Here is a 21,324-nt window from a genome sequence, read left to right on the forward strand (position 1 = left end):
ATTGGGTGGCTAATGAATAACATGCCTATTTAATTATTGTAAAAGCAGAATAAATAATCTGGAGAAAAATCTGTCTTTAGGTGTCTACGAGCTGACACACAATAACAAAACTGTATCTCTGAAGACTATAAATGCAGTGCAGCAAATGTCGCTTTATCCAGAACTTATTGCCAGCGTTTTATATCAAGCAACTGGTAGCAATGTATGTATTTTTCTTTGGACTTTAATATTTTCTGACACACTTATGAATCCTCAAATTGTTTAATGACATCCTATTATCACCCCCTTTTTTCCATTTAGGAGATTATTGAGCCTATGTATTTCTATATTGGCATTGTTTTTGGATTGCAAGGAATATATGTTACTGCTCTATTTGTTACAAGTTGGCTTATGAGTGGAACATGGCTAGCAGGAATGCTTACTGTTGCATGGTTCATTATTAACAGGTAAGGTATTTAATTTATTGTTACAATTTTTTGTGGCTGTAGTAGTCAATTCTGAAAATGCCCCCATTCCCAAGATCCCCCAACCTAATCCTCAAACCTGTGAATATGCTGGGATATCATACCTGTGGTTATGTTGTATTATACTGGATGACACGGTTTATCTTAAGATGGAAACATTACCTTGTGGGCCTAATCTAACTACATGAGCCCTTAAAAGCAGAGTGCTTTCTTTAGGAGGTATACAGGGGGAAATCAGAGACCAGAGCATGAGAAGAATTCACTGTTCCACTGCTGGCTTGAAGTGAGGAAGAAATGAATTCTGCCAACAACCAGTGAACTTGTAAGAGTACCCTGGCTAGTGCCTCAATTTTAGCTTAGTGCAATGCCACTGGCCTTTGTGAGATAATAAATTTGTATTGTTTTATCCCACTACATTTGTGACCATTTGTCATGTAACAATTGCAAGGCAATACCCCAGTTTTATATCTCTTACAGACACAGTACATTGGAATACATGAATATATCTCTTCTTTCCTTTTATTTAAAATTGATGATACAGCTTCTTGAAAAGCAGAAAGCATCAGATATATCACTATTAAGTTAACTACCATAAATGAGGACTACACATTAATCTATAAAGTGCACTTTGAATTAATAAACTCATCCCCTTTGATGATCAAAGGAACTTTAGTAGGAAGTTAAAAGAGAGTAGGGGATGGGGCTTCTCTGAAACGGACGGCTGGTCAGAGACATGCCAGAAAATTTTCCTGGGATTGCTCAGTGTCATAAATTTATTTTACAGCACTGGGGATTAAACCCAAGACCTTTCCACTGAGCTACATCCCCAGCCCACTTAAAATTTTTTATTTATGTTTTAATTTTTTGTTGCTGAGGACTGAACCCAGGGACTCACACTTGCTACCCAAGCTCTCTACCTCTGAGCTAAATCCCCAACCCCCCATTTTTTATTTTGAGACAGAGTCTTGCCAAGTCACTAAGTTGGCCAGACGTGGCCTAAATTTAGGATCCTCCTGCCTCAGTGTTCAGAGTGCTGGGATTATAAGTGTCTGCCACCACAACTGGCCATCAATTTATTTCTTGTATGGTTAACATGCTCCTCTCTATAGCACTCTGTCATTCACATTTTTAGAAATGCAACATTTCTTCTGTTACATATTTTCTTTAGGCAGTTGCCAGATGATAAATATGTTTTCAAGGTACTGAGATACAGCATTAGGAGCTATATTTCTTTTAGATTTTGGGGGTGGTGGTGGTACTGGTTTCTTTTTTTTAATAGTGTTGGAGACTGAACTCACTCTAGACAAGCACTCTACTACTAAGCTACATCACTAACCCTTTCTAAATTTTATTTTGAAACAATGTTTCATTAAGTTGCACAAGCTAGCCAAACTCACCAGGCTACTGCCTTAGCTTCCTGAATAGCTGGGGTTTTAAGAATGCACCACTGTGTCCAGCATGTGCTGATTTCTCATACAACAGTTTCTACATTTTTTTTTTTTTTTTTTTTTTTTTGGTACCGAGGATCGAACTCAGGACCTTGCACTTCCAAGGCAGGCGGCGGAACCACTGAGCTAAATCCCCGGCCCTACATTTTTTATTTCTATAAATTTTTATCTTTTTAATTATTTTTTGCAGTGCTAGAGATTGAACTCAGGGCCTCAACTACTAGTCATGCACTCTTCCACAGAGGTACACCCCCAGTCTACTTTTTAAATTTTACATAATGCTTAGTCCTCATTACATTTTCCCTGGTGAACCTGAAATACCTGGATACTTGGTTCATCAAAACCAGTAATGAGGGGCTGGGGATTTAGCTCAGTGGCACCGCGCCTGCCTGGCAAGTGCAAGGTCCTGAGTTTGATTCCCGGTACAAAAAAAACAAAAACAAAAACAAACCCAGTAATGAATCCAGGACTACATATTGCATCTGGTTGATATGTTCCTTAATTCTTATTAAATGTACTGTAGTCCCTATTTTATGGTAAGAGGGCAAGTGAGCTGTCCTTTGGAAAGTCTTACCTTTTTTTTGGTACCGGGGATCGAACTTGAGTCCTTATGCTTGCACAGCAGGCGGCAAAACCACTGAGCTAAATCCCTGGCCCTGGAAAGTCTTACCTTTTGAATTTCTTCTTGCCTCCTTTTTGTGTCATTTAGCTTTTACCATTATATTCCATGTTTCTACAATCTGGAAATTTTAAGATAAATAATTCAGGTTAGAATATATTGCGGATGATGTGTTTTTCGTGTTGCACAGTGTTAAAAGTGATATGCTGTTTCATTGGTCTACCCCTAGTGAAGCTGAGATTGACTGCTAGTTTTTTTGTTTTTGTTTTTGTTTTTGTTTTTTTTTTTGTTTTTTTGTTTTGGGTATCGGGAATCAAATTTAGGACCTTGCACTTGCGAGGCAGGCGCAGTGCCACTGAGCTAAATCTCCAGCCCTGACTACTGGTTTTGAAGAGGACAATCTGATCTCTCCATTGTATTATTTTTCTCTCTAACGACTAGAAAATAATCTGTGTGGTATTTTTTGTCACCAAGTGAATGTCCTTTTTACCACAAATGCCTGCCCAAGTGGATTATTTTTGCCTAAAGCAGTAATTTCATTAGGGTTTATAATTTTTCTGTTTTATTAAGCTGTGTTCTTTTCTTTTCTTTTTTTTTTTTCGTACCGGGGATCCAACTTGGGAACTTGTGCTTGTGAGGCAGGCGGCAGAACCACTGAGCTAAATCCCTGGCCCTTAAGCTCTATTCTTTATTCTTCAAAAGTAGATTTTTTTTTTTTTTTTTGGTACTGGGGATCGAACTCGGGCCCTTGCACTTGTGCAGTAGGCGACGAAACCACTGAGCTAAATCCCTAGCCCCAAAAGTAGATTCTTACTAGGCAGGTCTCCTTGGTTACTATTTATTTATTTATATTTTTTTCAGATAGGGTCTCACTATGTAGTTCAGACTAGCCTTGAACTAACTGTGTAGGCCAAGCTGGCCTCAAACTCCTGCCTCAACCTCCCCAGTCCTGTGATTACAGGCATGTGCCACCACACCCAGCATGGTGGTTACATTTTAGTTAACTATTTTGATGTCAGGACAAATGCTTAATTTCACTTTATTGATTTGTAAATAAGAGATTATTTTAATAGTTATTTTATTTTATTTTTTTTCTTTTAGTAGTTATTAAAATATTTTTTTTTTTTTAGCATCTTTCTGTACTTGAGGATTTTCATTGATTTAGTGGGCTCAATCCATTACCATCAGTGTTCTTTTTGTCGCTGAGGTTTGTCACAAATTTGGTTAATAGGAGTACTTTCAGGCTGTTTCCTGAGTTCTCTTGGTAGAACTTTATCATTCTTTTAAAATGTTGTCTGCTGCCTCAACAAGGGGAGCAGGTTGTGTACATTCCCTTTGGAAGATTTGGATTTGCCTATTTCTCTTTGGAGCTTTGGTTCCTTTTAGTAAAGAGTGTGTGCTAGGGGAATGAGATGGTTTCTTGTTATGTCAAAAAGTACCTATTAGAAAATATTAAGTTACTTTATACAGTTCTACAATTCTGTTATGACTTTTTAGAAATTTAATGATACCACAGAAACTTACAACTGTACTCATAAACTGAGTCTAGAAACTCTTGCTTCTTAGAGGAAAACGATGTGTAGTACAAACAAGATCATTTGCTCTATTTAAAATACGTGCTTAGAGCCAGGGATTTAGCTCAGTGGTGCCCCACCTGCCTGGCAAGCTCAAGGTCCTGAGTTTGATCCCCAATACCAGAAAAAAAAAAAAAGGCTTCTGAATGATTTACTTTCTTGATTATATGATGTGTTAATTATTGCTGCATAACAAAACTTTACAGCTCAAAACAAGCATTATCTAACGTATTTCCAAGGGACAGAAATCCAGAGAGGTTTAGCTCAGTGGTCCTGGCTCAGAGTCTTTAGGTTTCAGTTAAAATGTTCATTTGTAGCCAGGCATGGTGACACAAACTTGTAATCCCAGCTATTCCGCAGGCTGAGGCAGGAAAATCACGAGTATGAGGCCAGCCTGGGCAACTTAGTGAGACCCTGCCTCAAAATAAGAGCAGATAAATTAAAAAGGCTGGAAGAGGTAGCTCAGTTCTTCCTGGATTCAATCCTCTGTACAAAAAAAAAAGAGAGAGAAAGAAAGAAAAAAGGATATTAGCATGTACTAGAGTAATCTGAAGGCTTGGTTGAATTGAACCGTCTGCTTTCTAGCTCATTCACGTAGCTGTTTACAAGAGGCCTCCATGCCTTGCTGGCTGTTGGCCAAGGAGACCTTAGTTTCCTATCATGTAGGCCTCTCTATGGGACTTCGTGCACCTGGGCAACTGGCCTCCCTTATAGTGAGTGATCCAGGAGAGTTGGGAGGATGTGCCATGATGGAAGCAGATGTCCTTTATAACCTAGTCCTGGGAATGGTATCACATCACTCTGCCAGACCCTTCAGCATTAATTCCAGGAGGCTGGGACTATCTTAGAAACTGCTGCATTTGATTAACTTTATAATCATTTTATTTGATAACCAAATTTCTCTTCATAGTCAAAGAGAAGCCTAGGTGACTTTTTTTTTTGGTGCTGGGGGTCAGACCCAGCTCTATACCACTGAGCTGTATACAGTCCCTCAGCAACTTTCATATGTAAACTTAATGGCTCTAAAGAATAATAAAACTCTCACAAAACTCTCTGTTAAATAGAATATTTTAGAGATCTTAGTGAAAATTATGAGGGATAAAACAAACAAGTCTGGTTGCCTTTTTTAATGTCACTAGTTTATCATGTAGAACTGGAATAGGAATGAAGTTGAAAAAATTTGATACATTTTGCTAAAATACATATTTCACAATTGAAACATCTTAACAAGTAGGTTTTTAAAAATGTGTTTGCTTTTTGTTTACATATTTTAAAATTTTTATTAGTATCTGTTTGCTGTATACAGTGATTACACTAATTGTGGGGAGTTGGTACATGCATGTAACACTTCATAATTCTTTTTTTTGGTTACCAGGGATCTAACTCAGAACCTTGCGCTTGCGAGGCAGGTGGTGGAACCACTGAGCTAAATCCCCGGCCCTACATTTCTTAATTTTTTTTTACTTCCTCTCCTCCCTCCTCTTTCCCCTTTTTCATTTGTATTTTGTTTGTATGTATTTATACTATAAAATGTACTCTAGGGCCGGGGATTTACCTCAGTGGTTCCGCCACCTTCCTTGCAAGTGCAAGGTCCTGAGTTCGATCCCCAATACCAAAAAAACCCAAAACAATAAAATGTACTTTTTTTTGGTACTGGGGATCGAACTCAGGACCTTGAACTTGTGAGGCAGGCGAGGTGCCACTGAGCTAAATCCCCGGCCCTGTAAATTGTACTTTAATGCCATGAAAGAATAAACATTTTATTCATCAGCTTTAGAGTTTATATTTATATATGTCTTACAGTCTTTTTTTTATTTCAGTACCAGGGATCGAACTTAGGACCTTGTGCTTGCCAGGCAGGTGCGGCACCACTGAGCTACATCCTTAGCCCCTATGTTTATGTGTGATTACTTAAAATCATAAAAAGATGCTGAAATAACTCCATTATTTTATAACAAAATACCCGACATGGTCTTATAAAGAAAAAGTTTATGTAGCTCATAGTTTTGAAGATCCAAGAGCATGACACCTCTCTGGGCTCAGTTCTAGAGAAGGCGTGGCACCTACACTGGCTCAGTGAGGGCCTTTGGTGGGTGCACATGGCAGATGGGTGCTCGTGAACGGCAGATGGCAGTGGTGGGAGTCCATATTGGAGTAAGTGGTCACATGACAAGCAAGGTAGCAGAGCCAGCCAGTCCCACAGTCTCTTTTGAGGGCACTTCCCAGTTGACCCAAGGACCTCTCATTGGGCCCCACCTCTGAAAGGTCCAAACTATCTCCCAGTATTACCATCCTGAGGACCAGTTTCCTAGCATATGAAGGGCAGGGACACAAACTATATTCAAACTATACCAACTACATTATGATTATTGGGGTTTTTTTGGTACCAGGGATTGAACTCAGGACCCTGCGCCTGCAAGGCAGGTGGCAGAACCACTGAGTCAAATCCCCAGCCCACATTATGATTATGGATAATGTTCTTAATGGTGTTTTGTGTTACTTGGTTTTTAACACCAGAAGGGGATGGCAGGGTTATAAAATATGTCCTGTTTCTTTAAACTAAAAGGTATAGATATAATAGAAAATTCAAAGAAATTTCAAGAAGCAACATTGTTCAATTTTAGGTTGCAGTTTTCCTCAGGAATTCCATTGTATTCCAAGGAAGTAATCAAAAAAGAGTTTGTTACTTAAATTTATTTATTGTAATATTGTTTAATAATTTAATATAATACAATAAATAATACAGATAGTTACTTACAATAATAGAAAAACTTAGATCTACCAAATATTGGAGAATGGTTACATAAATTGTGACATATCAGCTGGGTGTGGTGGTGCACACCTGTGATCCCAGCACTGAGGAAGCTGAGGCAGGAGCCTGAGTTCAAGGGCAGCTGGGGATACATAGGGAGACCCTGTCTCAAAAAAACTAAAACAAAACAAAAAAATTGTTATGTATCAGTGCAAGGGAAAAATGTAGTCATTATATTGGTATTGTATAATTAGTTTTCAGTTCTTACATGTTACATGTACATTGACATGCCAAATTGTTTTACATAGTCATGTAACTCAGTGTTTCTTATACTTTTGTTACGTGTACTTAAAACTTAAGTAATTTATGGGCTGGGACTTAGTGGTAGAGCACTTACCTAGCATGTGCAAGCCCTGGGCTCCTTAGAACCACACTGTGTGTGTGTGTGCACACGCTTGCACGATTGAACCAGTTCACGTGGATTCTGCATGTTGACTTAAGTAGGGACTGGGGGTGGTGTAATGCTTGCCTGGCATGTACAAGGCCCTAGTTCAGTCCTTGGCACTGCAAAGAAGAAAGAAAAAGAAAAGGAAAGAAAGATGGAGGGAGGAAAGAAGGAAGAGCAAGAGAAGGAGAGAAAATTAAATCAAACTAGAGCAAAAGGAGCTTGTGCTACTGTAAAACAAAACCAATTTACTAATAAAATGATAAGTCAGTTAACTATCAATTTAATTGAAAAGTGATATTTCCTGAAACCAGATTGCTACTGGCAGTGTGACTGGTGCCTTTGAGAGTGTGATGAGTCTGGACAGCTGGGTGCGCTGAATAACTCACTTCCCATCATCTTGCTTTGTTCAGTCTACTAAAAAAAATAGTTTACCACAGTGATCAGGAGATTGCTTTGATTTTAATTGGTCAGTGTGTCATTTTTTTCTGATGAGCCCAAGCAGTTAAAGCACTAGTACTGTATTGCCAGCCAGGTAACTCAAAGCCAAAAGCAAGTTCAGAAAGTCTGGTAGCACTTTCAGAGGTGGCTGGAAAGTGTGCTTATGTGATGTTCTTAAATATCCTTAAAATGGAAACAAAAGTAAATTTTGAGAACTTACTGATCTTGGTGAAATTATGTTTGTTTGTTTTCCCCTGTAGTAGGCATTGAACCCAGGACCTGTGCATGCTAGGCAATTACTATGTCTCTGAGCTACACCCCCCAGGCCCTTTCTTTCCTTTTTTCTTTCCTTTTTTTTTTTGTACTAGGGATTGAACTCAGGACCTTGCACTTTCGAGGCAGGCAGTGGCACCACTGAGCTAAATCCCTGGCCCAAGGCTCTTTTCTTTTTTTTTTTTTTTTTTTTGGTACCAGGGATCGAACCTGGGTCCTTGGGCTTGCAAGGCAGGCAGTGGAACCACTGAACTAAATCCCCAGCCCCTCAAGGCCCTTTTCTTAATGTTGTCTTTTAATCAACAAGTGTTTCTTTTACAACTAAAGCTCTTTGTGTCCTATGCAAGAAATCTTTTACTCCAAGGATATTATTTTCTTATGTTTTTATTAATTACCTATGTTTTGGCTTTTAGGCTTAATAATTAATTAATTCAAATTAATTTTTAAGTATGATGTGAGGAAATGGGTGACATTCATCTTTGATACAGATATCCTGGTGTACCATCATTATTTTTCAAAAAGACATTCTTTTTTTTTTTTTCCTCCATTTACTTTATTGGTACATTTTAGGTATAAAATACAGTTACATTCATCATTGGGATCTTGTACCATTACATGAGTCTCTTGGTTCTTATTTTCTTTCCCCTTCCCTTGCCCTCCCTTCACCCCCTCCACCCTTCCCTATTTGCAAAGATCTTGTTTCCATTTTTTTCCTCTTCTCGTATTTTTTCCTTTCCCTTTTTTCCCTTCCCCTACCCCTCCCAATTCCCCTGCTCTTTTAGACCTTTTCTTCCTGTTACACAATATCAGTTATACATTTTTTAAATTACAATATCAAGATCTAGGAGACATTACCACAGATTTTACAGAATTTAAAAGGATATAGAAAGCATATTACAAAAATCTTTTTTGAAATAAATTTGACAACTTCTAAGAAGTAACTTAGAAGACAAATTAATGAAACTAACTCTGGAGGAAATATAAAATTTGAGTAGCACCTATTAAAGAAAGTATATTCCTAGCTTGAAAACCTACCTATATGACAACAGCAGGCTCATGTACATTTTAACTGATAAATTATATCAAACATTTAAAGCAGAAAAAAGGAACACTTCTCCCCTCATTTTAGGAACTCAACATTGTGCTAATCCTAAAACTGGATAAAGATAATAGAAGAAAAAAGTATGAACATAGATAGAAATTTGTTTAACAAAACAAACTCTTAGAAGTCAGATCTGGCAGTATGTAGAAAGTGGTTTTATTATAGGGATGGCAGTGTTGGTTCAGCATTGGAAGATCCACCCCCAAAAGTAATCATTTTAACAGAGGAAAGGAGAAAACCATATGATCCTGTCACTAGTTGGAGAAAGAGTATTGGACTAAATTCCGCAGCTGTTCATGGTGAATGGTATCAGGAGAGTAGAAGTAGAACAGAACCTTCTCAACAGATCAAAGACATGTACTCCATACTTCCAACAAAAACTCCTTCTATGAATGGAGACGATACAGTGCTTTCTCCCTAAAGTGGGGAACAAGGGCATATATGCCTACTCTTCGTCTGTCCATTAGACTTTGAAACATAGGTCTAAACCAAAATAGTCTGGCAATAAAATGACACAACTAGAATAGGATTGGCACGGCAGAAGCAAAATCTTTATATGTAGATGAAATGATCATCTACAGAGAAAATACTAAGAAATCTCTAGGATCCCCTAGAACTTGTACTTGAATTTAGCAGGATTAGAAAACACAAGATATGGAAAAAAAGGGTTGAGGTTAATTTTTTATATACGGATACCAGGTGTTCTAGCGCCGTTTGCTGAAGACACTATCTCTTCCTCAGCTCTTGAATCGAGTTTATATTCTATAAAATGCTAATGTTAAATAATCTTTCAAAACTCAGTGGACCATACATGTGTGGTTCTATTTCTAGATTCTCTGTTTTATTCCAGTGATCTATATGTCTTTCCTTACTCCAACACTGCCTTGATTACTGTAGCTTTAGAAGAAGTCTTAAAATTGGGTGCTAAACGTCTTCCAACACTGTTTTTGTTTTTGTTTTTGGCTTTTCTGGGTCCTTTGTACTCCTACATAACTTTTAAATTTCAATATCCAGTTCTTTATTTATAGCAAGTATATACAGACCTGAATTTTTATATATACTTTGTGTTTTCTAATCCTGCTAAATTCAAAAAGACATTCTTTTTACCATTGTTTTGACCTAGTACACCCCTCCACCCCTACTGGGATTGAACCCAGGGAATGCTGAGCTACATTTTCAGGCCTTCTGGATTTTTTCTTTTGAGACAGAATCTCACTAAATTGTCCAGGCTGGCCTTGAATTTATGGTCCTGCCTCAGCCTCCTGAGTAGCTGGGATTATGGGTGTGTGCTACCAAGCCCAGCCTTGATTTAGCATTTTGACTAAAAATCTGCTAGCTATTATTTGTGTGCTGCCAGGGATTTATTTAGCTCAGTGGCACCGCGCCTGCCTTGCAAGCACAAGGTCCTGAGTTTGATCCCCGGTACCAAAAAAAAAAAAAATGAGGCAACTCTCTTATTTGTGTGGGTTTCTTTCTAGTCTTTGGGTTGTTTTGTTCCATTGATTTGTATATTCTAATTCCAGTGCCATGCTGTATTGGTAACCACTACTTTTTAGTAAAGCTTAAAAGTAGATCACGTAAATCTCTTTGTTCTCCTTTTTCTAGATTACATTGCCATAATAGATCCTTTTCACTTCCATATGAATTTTATGATCAGCTTATTTTCTTTTGCAAGAAAGTTTGTTTACATTTTGATTAAGATGTCATAGAAGCTATAGATTAAATTGGGGAGGAAGTGCATGTTAACAAAAAATGGAGTAATATCCATAAAGAACAAGAAATTAGAGATACTTATAGCTAAATGGATGCACATTGAGGCAATACTCTTAAGTAAAATAAATAGGACATGTGTAAAAACCTAATAGTTTCTCTGGTGTGAGAAACTGAAAGTGTAAATAAGGACTAAAAGGTAAAATAGATAATGTGAAATAGGAAGAAAAGGGGCAAAGGGGAAGGGAAAGTGGGAGGGGTAGGAGAAAGGAAAGAAGGGAATGAATTAATGTGAGAAAAATTTAAAAATGGAAACAAAGTCTGTAAATAGGGAGGGATGGAGGGGTTGAAGGGAGGGCAGGGGAAGGAGGAAAAATAAGAACAAGAGAGATTATGTAAAGATGCAAATTTCCAGTGATGAATGTCATTATATTGTATACCTAAAATGTATCAATAAAATTAATAATAATAAAAATAAACCCCCAAAACAATGTTGAGTCTTCCATTCCATGGTACATAAAATATGCTCTATCTCCCTATTTATTTCTGGCTTCCTTACTTTCAGTGTTTTGTAGTTTTCTATATAGAAAACTCTCATGACACCTTTCTTTAGATTTATTTATGTAAATTTGATATTTTTGATACTATAAATGATAATGTGAAATAGTATACAGAACAATTGATTTTTGTGCTTTAATTTTGTATCCCTCAGCCTTGCTGAATTTAATAGTCTTGGAATCATATTTATTTGTTTATTTTGGTACCGGGGGCTCAAAATCGGGTCCTTGCACTTGTGAGGCAGGCGGCGGAACCACTGAGCTAAATCCCCAGCCCTTGAATTTAATAGTCTTACTAGGTTTTTTTTAATAGATTTTTGTAGGGTTTTAAAAAATATATATATAGTATCTTCTTTTTTTTCTTTTTTCCATATCTTTCTGTGATAAACAACAATTTTACTTTCCAGTCTTGTTGGCTTTTATTTTTGTCATCATATGATAGGCTAACCTATGGAGGAAAGTTTAACAGTGGTGGTCTCTGAGTGGATGAGATTACAGATGTTTAAAAAGATTGTTTTTCCTTGCATCATTTTTTAATATTTCTGTGGCAAAATACTGGTCTTGTTATACAGAAATGATTTTTTTTTTAAATGAGGAAGTATGGGCCGGGGATTTAGCTCAGTGGTTTCACCGCTTGCTGCACAAGTGCAAGGACCTGAGTTGGATCCCCGGTACAAAAAAAAAAAAATGAGGAAGTATGGCCAGAGTGATGATGTATACCTGTAATCCCAGTTACTGGAGAGGCTGAGGCAAGAGAACTGCAAGTTCAAGCCAGCCTGGGCAACTTACTGAGACCTTGTCTCAAAAAAAAAAAGTACTGGAAATGTAGCCTAGTGGTAGAGCACTTGTGTACCATGTATGAGGCCCTGAATTTCTTTTCAAAAAAAGAAATAAATAAGGAAGTATGAATAAGGGAAGGACATGCAAAATACATACAGGTTTAAAAAGCAAAAATTCATTAGTGAATTATCTGTGTAAAATGTTTGTGCATGTTTCTTTTTTTTCTTTTTTTTGGTACTAGGGATCGAACTCGGGTCCTTGCGCTTGTGCAGCAGGCGGTGAAACCACTGAGCTGAATCCCTGGCCCTCGTGCATGTTTCTGTGTGATACTGGAGATGGAATTCAGGGCCTTGTGTATGCTAGTCAAGTGCTTTACTGCTGAGCTACATCCCCAGGCCTGATTGTGTAAAATATTTACATAGAGAACAAACTCTTGAGTGTATTACATCAATAGGAAGAAGCTTATTAAAGCTCCATTGTTTTCTTTCCATGATCTTGTCTCTTTATTCCTATGTAAACCTTTTGTCTTATTTTGCTTACCTGCTGAACTATTGTGCTCAACCGAGAATAGACCAAAATGTAAATTTGAAAAAGCCTAGAGAAGGCTGTAGATGACTTGATATAAGAAAGTACTTTGTGCTACTCTGGGAAAAAATAAAAGTCTGATGTGAGGATAGGAAGGGTGAATGAGACAAGAATTGAAGAATGTTATTAGCTCTTACTGGTCTGAGACTAGAAGAGGGTTTTTATATATGCTTGTTTTGGTACCAGGGATTGAACTCTGGTCCTTGTGCTTGCAAGGCAGGCGCTGGAACCACTGATCTAATTTCTCCTTAATTGCATCTCAGAAGTGTTTTATTCATTGGTTTTCGTGACTTTATCAAGTTTGAAGTGCACCTCTATTCTTTGCCTTTCCTTTTCTCTCTCTCTCTTTCTTTTTCTCTAGTACTGGGGGTTGAACCCAGAGGGCCTGTGCACTGAGCTGCATCCCTATTCATTGACTGATTGATTGATTCATTCATTCATTCATTCAGGAGATAGAGTCTGTATTGCTGAGTTGCCTAGGCTGGGCTTGTTCTTGCTGTCCTCCTGCCTCAGCCTCCCAGAGTGCCAGAATTACAGGCCTGCACTGCCATCCCTGGCTAAAATGTTTCTTTTGGCTATGATTTGTCTGGATTTATTGCTTTTATAACTATAGCTTCTTAGCCTGTGATGACTTAATATTTATAATTTTGATTATTTGCCAACAACCCTGTGGCTCATGATCAATGTGATTGGAAATAAAGTTTACTAACTCGAAAACAGTATGCAGGAGTGTTTCCCTTGGCCACTGAGTAAACCACATTCACATAAGCCTGGCCATCTGTACTGCTTAGGAGAGTTAGTTACAGAGCAGTTTTCATACATTTTAAAGAAAACAATAGCACCTCTGTTTTTGTGTGAATAGCCTTTGAGTGTAGAAGAGCCCAGTGTAATGATCATGGGAAAGGTAGTCCCATTGCCGTGTGAAGAAATGCACAGGACACAGTGTCTCTCATTAAAAACTGACTGGAGAGAAATTTAGGGAGAGCCTACAATTCTGTATTGCGCTTTCGAGACTTTTCAGAGGTCTTTGGATAAATGCACAGATAACTAAGAGAGATTATGTAAAGGTGCAGATTTCCAGTGATGAATGTCATTATATCGTATACCTAAATTGTACCAATAAAATAAAATTTTAGAAAAAATGCACAGATAAAAGGCTACTAAAGAATTAACTCTGGGGCCGGGGATTTAGCTCAGTGGTTCCACCACCTGCCTTGCAAGCTCAAGGTCCTGAGTTCAATCCCCAGTACAAAAAAAAAAAATTAATTCTGGGTGACCTGTTAACTGAAAAGATTATTAAATTAGATATCAAAGATACACATTATAATCCCATTATGTCACCTGCCATCCACATGACCCTTACTAGGTTACGTCAAGTGTCTGGGCTTCATACTCCTTTTGTGAAGGAGGACAAGAACTTTGAGTCCTCCAGGCTAATTCTGCAGTGCAACTTGTGCTCCAGAGAAGGACAGTCATCTGGTTAGGGAAGGAGAGTGGGCGCTGGAGTCCTGGCTGCCCTGGGAAGCGTGCAGGGTGCCTCCCCAGAGCACTGCCCTTCACAGAGCCTGAGCACGCCGAGCCCAGCAGTGCTGCACCTGCGTGGATGGGAAGGGGGGGCCTTGTTAATTTGCTCAGTGATGCTGTATCTGCAGTGATGGCTCGGACTATGGCTGCCTCACAGGACTGTTACAAGAGAACAATGAGATGGTGTAAAAGTGCTTTGAAAAGGGTAGTGCTACAGAAATGTAATGTCTTGCTTTTGCTGTTCATCTGTGGTTTATTTTAGGGTAGATACAACAAGAATTGAATACTCCATTCCCTTAAGAGAAAACTGGGCACTGCCATATTTTGCATGCCAAGTTGCTGCACTTACAGGCTATTTAAAAAGCAACTTAAATACTTACACAGAGGTAAGATGTAAATCTATTTGATCCCTCACACTTAATTCTCTTGTATTGCAAATGTGGTACATAAATTTAAAGCTAGTCATACTGAGTTTTGTTCAGCAAAGCCTCGTTACTGTATAATAAAGGATAGCTATGTGTGTATATAATTTTTTGAGGGGTATTTTGCTAAGTTTGGCAAGATGGGCTTGAACTTGCCATCCTCCTGTCTCAGAATCCCAGAGTGCTGGGATTACAGGTGTGTGCCACAATGCTCACCTGATAACTTACATTTTTCCAGAAGCAAAACTCCCCAGCCTCTCAATCATGTTCATTCTACTTCTTTCCTTTCTTCCCTTCTCTATATTTTTAGCTTGAATGAGTTTAAGATTCATAAGAAGTTATAAAAATTCACAGTGATACAGTATTATTGCTTTAGCTTCAGACCTTTAGATTTCACCACTACTATTTATGCACTACTTTATTTGGGAGGAAGGGTACACAGTTATTTGTTATTTTGTTTTTGGTTATTTGTTTGTTTGTTTTGGTTTGGTTTTGAGATAGAATCTCACTATGTAGCACAAACTGGCTTTGAACTCAAAATCCTCCTGCCTCAGCCTCCCAGGTGCTGGGATTATAGGTATATACCACCATGCCCAGCTTAGTTGTATGATTTTTTATCACTTTTGTACAATTGAGTGTACAAAACATATAACTTTTCTATTATCACAAGAAACTCTCATGTTACTCTTTTATAAATTAAATCCTCCAAATCTAACCATTGATTTGCTTTCTATCATATATTTTTCTTACTTTGAAAGGTTGCAGAAATGGAATCATATGGTATGTAACTTTTCATAGCCTGAGAGTAGCCCTTTCATTCACCCTAATGCCCTGGACTGCCATCTGAGTTATTGTATGTAGTAGTAGTAGCACTTAGCTTCTTGTCATTGCTGAGTAGTAGTCCAAGAATATGAACTTTTTAAAATGACATATTTTGTAGTTTGCTTCCTGTTCTTGAGGCTAGATGCCAAGCTATCTGAGCTCAGATTTTTATGGTGGTATCTGGTTGATTGCTGAGGCCTACTTAATTACATGTGTCACTCGAGTTGCATGTATAGAAATGCTCACACCAGTGGCACAGGGAAAACGAAGCACTGAGGGGCACCCTGAGGAGGGATAGAGAAGACTGCAGAACTTTGAAAATGTTCAGGGAAAGGAAAAAGTTAACTCTCTAGTGTTTCTAGCTTCAAGACTTATTTTTACTGCATGTTCTTAGAGTACTTTGAGAAAAAAGGTCTTGGAATTAACATTTTATTTTATTTTTTGGTGCCGAGGATCAAACTCAGGACCTTGCGCTTGCGAGGCAGGCAGTGGCACCACTGAGCTAAATCCCCGGCCCAGCATTTTGTTTTAGTATGTTGTAACGTTTCCCCAGAATTCCCAAAGTACTCTGCAAATGTCCAGCAGGTTAGTTAGGCTTTTATCTAGATCTGAGTCTTCACTGGTTTCTGGAACTGGTCTCTCTGGATTTGATGGTTTCCAGTCTGGTTATCATAGTATAGTTGTTACACCTTAGGTTTCCAAAGTGCCTTCCCCAGGGACCAAGAGACCAGGGTAGGGAGAGGAAGTAAAAAAGAAAAAAAATGTAAGATGTGTTATTAGGCACATGTACCAACTCCTCATGATGGATGTAATCGTTAGTTACTGCAAACGTGGACTAATAAAAATTTAGGAAAAAAACACCATATGCGAGTATAGCTGTGGTGATAAGCAGAATAGAAGTGTATGTGTTTTATCAGTGCAGAGCTCTTCTGAGCTTTGTGGATGGTGTTACTTGACTAACTGATGGAATTTTGCCAAGGGTTACATTTTATTCTGTGGTCTTAATCTTACTCAAGATGCTGGGAAATTCATTTCTTTTTTCTTTTTTTGGTACCAGGGATTGAATTCGGGTCCTTGCGCTTGCGCAGCAGGCAAAGAAACCACTGAGCTAAATCCCTGGCCCTGGAAAATTCATTTCTTTGCTGATGGCTTAGATATACTGACCCTGGAATTTATCATTAATTATAGTCAGCTGAATATGAAGGATTTAGCTTTAGAAAACACTGCTCTTAGGTTTCTTGACCTGACCTTTGTTTTCCTTTTTGTTCACTGTTCTACCAGAATGAGATCATTTCACACAGCTGGTGGAAGAACTGGGAATTTAGAAAAGTAGATCCATAGAGGAAGGAGTAACTATGGTTGGAAATATGCTACAAGACAGTGGTTGCTCATTAGAGGGTCATTTGGAAGGTGGAATTGATTTTAGCCATGCATATTTCAGACAAAGTGAATGAAATCCCCAAGTTTAGTACAGTGGACCCTTGACTTATGAACTCCATTGGTTCCCGAGGGCTGGTTGTATCTCAAGTTGGTTGTAAGTCAATACAGCTGAGATGTGGATGTTTACCTGGTACACACTATAGATAACAAGAGGCAGATGAATCTTCCATTAACCTAATGAAACCAAGTTGTTCGTATGTCTGCTGGTTGTAACTTGAGAGTCTACTCCATTTAGCAGACGAAAACAGCTAAGCATTTTATATGGTCAACGATACAAGCATTGAGGAAAGGTAAGGCCATAGTTTTGTTAAAAGCAAAGACTAGAGGGGTTAGGAATAAATTAAGACAACAGATTCTTTAATTGTTTTGGTACTGGAGCTCGAACTCGGGTCCTTAGCTTGCGAGGCAGGCGGTGGCACCACTGAGCTAAATCCCCGGCCCAACAGATTCTTTAAATTGTAGGTTTTAGGAAAATAGAAATCACCATTGAAGTAAAAATACAATATCATTTATAGGCTGAGAGAAGTTATTCCACATTAACAAAGTTCACCAGCCAAGTCTAGTAGAACCACCATTTTGTTCTTTAAGTGTACTTTACCTCTTTTGGGACAAAGGAAAATTATACTGAAGTTTCTTTTCTTTTTCCTCCTTTTCTTTTTTCCTGTCTTTTGAGATTTTCAATATAATGTTGAAGGACAAGTGGTTGTGTGCCTCAGTTAAGATTTTACTGTTTTAGAAAGATTTATAAGAATTATGTGATTTAAAAACCAGTTGCTAGAGTTACCTAGATTAAAGTTGACCCAGTAACAGAGTTGCAACTTGGAGGTAACAACCTCATGGCTTTTAATAGTAATAAAGCTACTGATACTTAGTTTCTTTCTTTTGTTTGCCCTAGAGGTTTTGCTACCTATTGATGAGTGCTTCAACTTACACCTTTATGATGATGTGGGAGTACAGCCACTATCTCTTGTTTCTTCAAGCAGTATCTCTGTTCCTGCTAGATGTCTTTTCAGTGGCACAAGGTGACAAGGTATTATAATGTTTTGAAATGATATATTTAAATCCAGAGAATAAATGTCTTTCTAATGTTGTATCTTAAAATCTCCTATCTTTAAATTTTTTTTTTTGGTATGGGGATTAAACTCAGGACCTTGTGCTTGCCTAGCAGGCAAGGTGCCACTGAGCTACATCCCTGGCCCCTCCTGTCTATTTCTTCATCCCCTATATTCAGCTGTTGATTACATATATATATATACATATATATATGTATATATATATATTTTTTTTTTAATTCATTGAGTTTTTATATATATGTGTATTTTTTTTTTGTACTAGAGATTGAACTCGGGATCTTGCGCCTGCAAGGCAGGTGGTGGAACCACTGAGCTAAATCCCCTGCCCTTCATTAAGTTTATTAGTACATTTTAGGTATACAATATGATGACATTCATCATTAGGAATTTGTGTCTTTAAAATATAACCATTTTTATTTAAACGAGCAACATTTGCTTACCCACTGGGAATTTTTCTGAAAGCCAGTTTTTCGAGCAGCTCTTACACTTTTTTTTTTTTTCCAGTACCGGGGATTGAACTCACAACCTTGCACGTGTGAGGCAGGCACGGTGCCACTGAGCTAAATCCCTGGCACCAATATTGAAGTTATTCAAACTGAGAGAATTTAACAAGAGAATTGTTAACCAAGCTGGAGCTGGAGATAAGTGGTAGAGCACATGCTAGGCATACGTGAGGCGCTGGTTCAATTCACAGCACAATGGAAAACAGTGGTTAACCAAGTATAAAGTCATTAACTTATTAAATGATTAGTTTAAAGGGTACTAAGGGCCTAAAAGTAGCATAGAGGTAGCACCTGCAGGAAGCAGCTACCACTACTACTGAGCGAACAAAATGAAAAATACAGAATATTACTGCGTAGAAACTTAGAGCAGGGCCCCCATGGAGTTGAAATTCAAACTTCTGAGGAGGGCCTGCTGCTGAGCTCTGCTGGTGTCTCTGAGTCAGAAGAAAGGCCCTTTGGAACTGGGAGCCAGGCCTTTGAGGCTGGAGCGCTGGCCAGTTGGTTTCTGGGTTTCTGGGCCTGGAGCATATGATGAAGTCAGTTTTTCAAGTGTTAGAAAAACTGCACCTGCATTCAGAGCTTCAGCAGGAAGGAACTGCTGTGTTGGGGTGAAGAAGTATAACTTAGATGAGGCTCACAGGAACCGAGCCAACAGGAAGCAAGAGGAAGCTCCTCCTCTCTCCCTTCCTCGGACCAGGGCTCCCCGGGCATTTCCTGTTGGCCACACTTAACATGGAACCAGCTGGCAAAGCAGACATGTAGAGTGAGGGTCCCCGCCTCCGCATTACAGAACAGGAGGTAGAGAGTGGGTTTGGAGCTCAGAAGGTTCCTCCATAACCAGTCACGTCCAGGGAGCCAGCCTCAGTCAGGAACAGCAGGACAACACCCAAGGTCTCCACTGTGCTCTCTCCCATCACCTCGTCAGCACCCCCAAGGTAGCTTCTGTCCTCACTTTAAGAGTGAGGGATCTTAAGTGGCTCTGGGCTCCTACAGGTACTTTTCTATCTTTTGTTTTTCAATTTTAATACTCTGCCCTCTGATTTTTCTCCAATTGATGCTGTGTTTTGTCTTGGTTTTCCCTTTCTAAAATTAATTTCAAAATACCTTTAATTCTTATATTACACAATTTTAGAAAATTTCCTGAGACATATAACTTACCAGGAGGTTTCTAATGGACATTGAATTTAACTTTCTTCTGCTCACTGTTAATTGGTTCGAAAGCAAAATCCAACCCTGTTCTGGTGGTATGTTTCATTGCAATATATTTTTCACTAGATAAGTTTAGGGAATTGCTGTTAAAATTGTGATTTTTGATTTATATAATTTGAGGTTACATAGATGAATTTGAGCAACAGGGCAAACCAAGCCAAATTAAGTCAGAGCATGGCGTTAAAGAAGATTCTTCCAGCTAGATATGGTGGTGCATGCCTGTGATCCCAGCACTCTGGGAGGCAGAGACAGGAGGACCACAAGTTTGAGCCTAGCCTGGACAACTTAGTGACTTAGTGAGACCCCTGTCTCTAAATTTAAAAAATTAAAAAGGGCTGGAGATGTAGCTCAGTGCAGAGGCCTTAGGTTTAACCCCCAGTACAAAGAGAAAAAAGATAAAAGTTCTTCAGTACTTGGAAGGGTGTGTTAGGAGGATGGTGAGTGCAAGTCATGCCTGGGTAATTTAGTGAAGCCCTGTTTGTCTCTAAGTTAAAAAAAAAAAAAATTAAAGGGAGCTAGAGATGTAGCTCAGGGGTAGAGCACCCTTGTGTTCAATCCCCAGTACCCATACAGAGCGGGTGGGGGAGAAAGAGAGAGAGTGGATTCTTCCATCTGATTTCAACACTCCTGGTTGAAAGCCTTTACTTTGTTTCTACAGAGCTCTAAGAAGAAAGTGATACATTCATTGCAAACCATAACATTAAAGATGTAGATTAAACATTTCATAACACCATCCTAAATTACAGTACAATGTTTATTGTATGATTTAAATTTAAAAAAAGATGGGATCTTACTGTGTAGTTCAGGTTGGCCTTGAACTCACTGTGTAGCCCATGCTGGCCTCAAACTCACAGCAATCCCCCTGCTTCAGCCTCCTAAGGGCTTGGATTATAAGGGTGTGCCACTATACCTGGCTTTAGTATGTATAATTATAGTCAGACCTATCTCAAACAAAACTAATGAAAAGATGTGCAATAAAATTCATTTTTTCTTATGTCTTAACAGGTCCATGAGGTGTATAAAATCTACATATTTTCTCTGTTTCTGGGATATTTACTGCAGTTTGAGAATCCAGCTTTATTAGTATCTCCTTTATTAAGTTTAGTAGCAGCCTTAATGCTTACTAAGTGCCTTCAGGTAATTATCATTGCTTTTTTATTATCCTTGTTATTTTTATTTTTTGCTTTTTTTTGTTTTTTGGTACCGGGAATCGAACTTGGGTCCTTGTGCTTGCATAGCAGGTGGTGAAACCACTGAGCTAAATCCCCGGCCCTATCCTTGTTATTTTTAAATTGTCAATATTTTATGTCTCACTTCTTTGTTCATATGATTCTTCTCCCACAGCTGTACGGGAAGAAAGGAACTTTTGTAGCTAAAATAATGAAAGTGATTAACTTTTACCTGGTGTGTACTCTGCCAGTGACACTGAATATTATAATAAAGGTAAGAAACTCTGAGATTCATGTAGTAGAGCAAATTGAATAGGTTAGTCTAATAGACTACATTTCAATGGGAAGAATGAATAGAGTTTTTACAGTATAATGCTTACTGAACCATGATCATAAAAGTAGAGTATTGGAT

General features: G+C 38.4%; 1 protein-coding gene across 2 annotated transcripts in view; it reads left to right on the forward strand.

Moving 5' to 3' along the window:
* Window positions 1–21,324, forward strand: part of Dpy19l4 (dpy-19 like 4) — a 66,547-nt gene that overhangs the window by 16,576 nt on the left and 28,647 nt on the right. For both annotated transcript variants that reach the window (XM_004850122.4, XM_087190625.1), the window contains 6 exons: window positions 81–202; window positions 301–446; window positions 14,537–14,660; window positions 17,854–17,988; window positions 20,749–20,880; window positions 21,088–21,186. In XM_004850122.4, coding sequence (XP_004850179.2) covers window positions 81–202; window positions 301–446; window positions 14,537–14,660; window positions 17,854–17,988; window positions 20,749–20,880; window positions 21,088–21,186 — 758 coding nt within the window. The remainder of the gene's footprint in view (window positions 1–80; window positions 203–300; window positions 447–14,536; window positions 14,661–17,853; window positions 17,989–20,748; window positions 20,881–21,087; window positions 21,187–21,324) is intronic.

This window comes from Heterocephalus glaber, unplaced genomic scaffold, assembly GCF_053883595.1.
Source record: "Heterocephalus glaber isolate CG9 unplaced genomic scaffold, H.glaber_assembly_v1.0 deba00001555, whole genome shotgun sequence".
In the NCBI taxonomy this organism is placed as follows: domain Eukaryota; kingdom Metazoa; phylum Chordata; class Mammalia; order Rodentia; family Bathyergidae; genus Heterocephalus; species Heterocephalus glaber.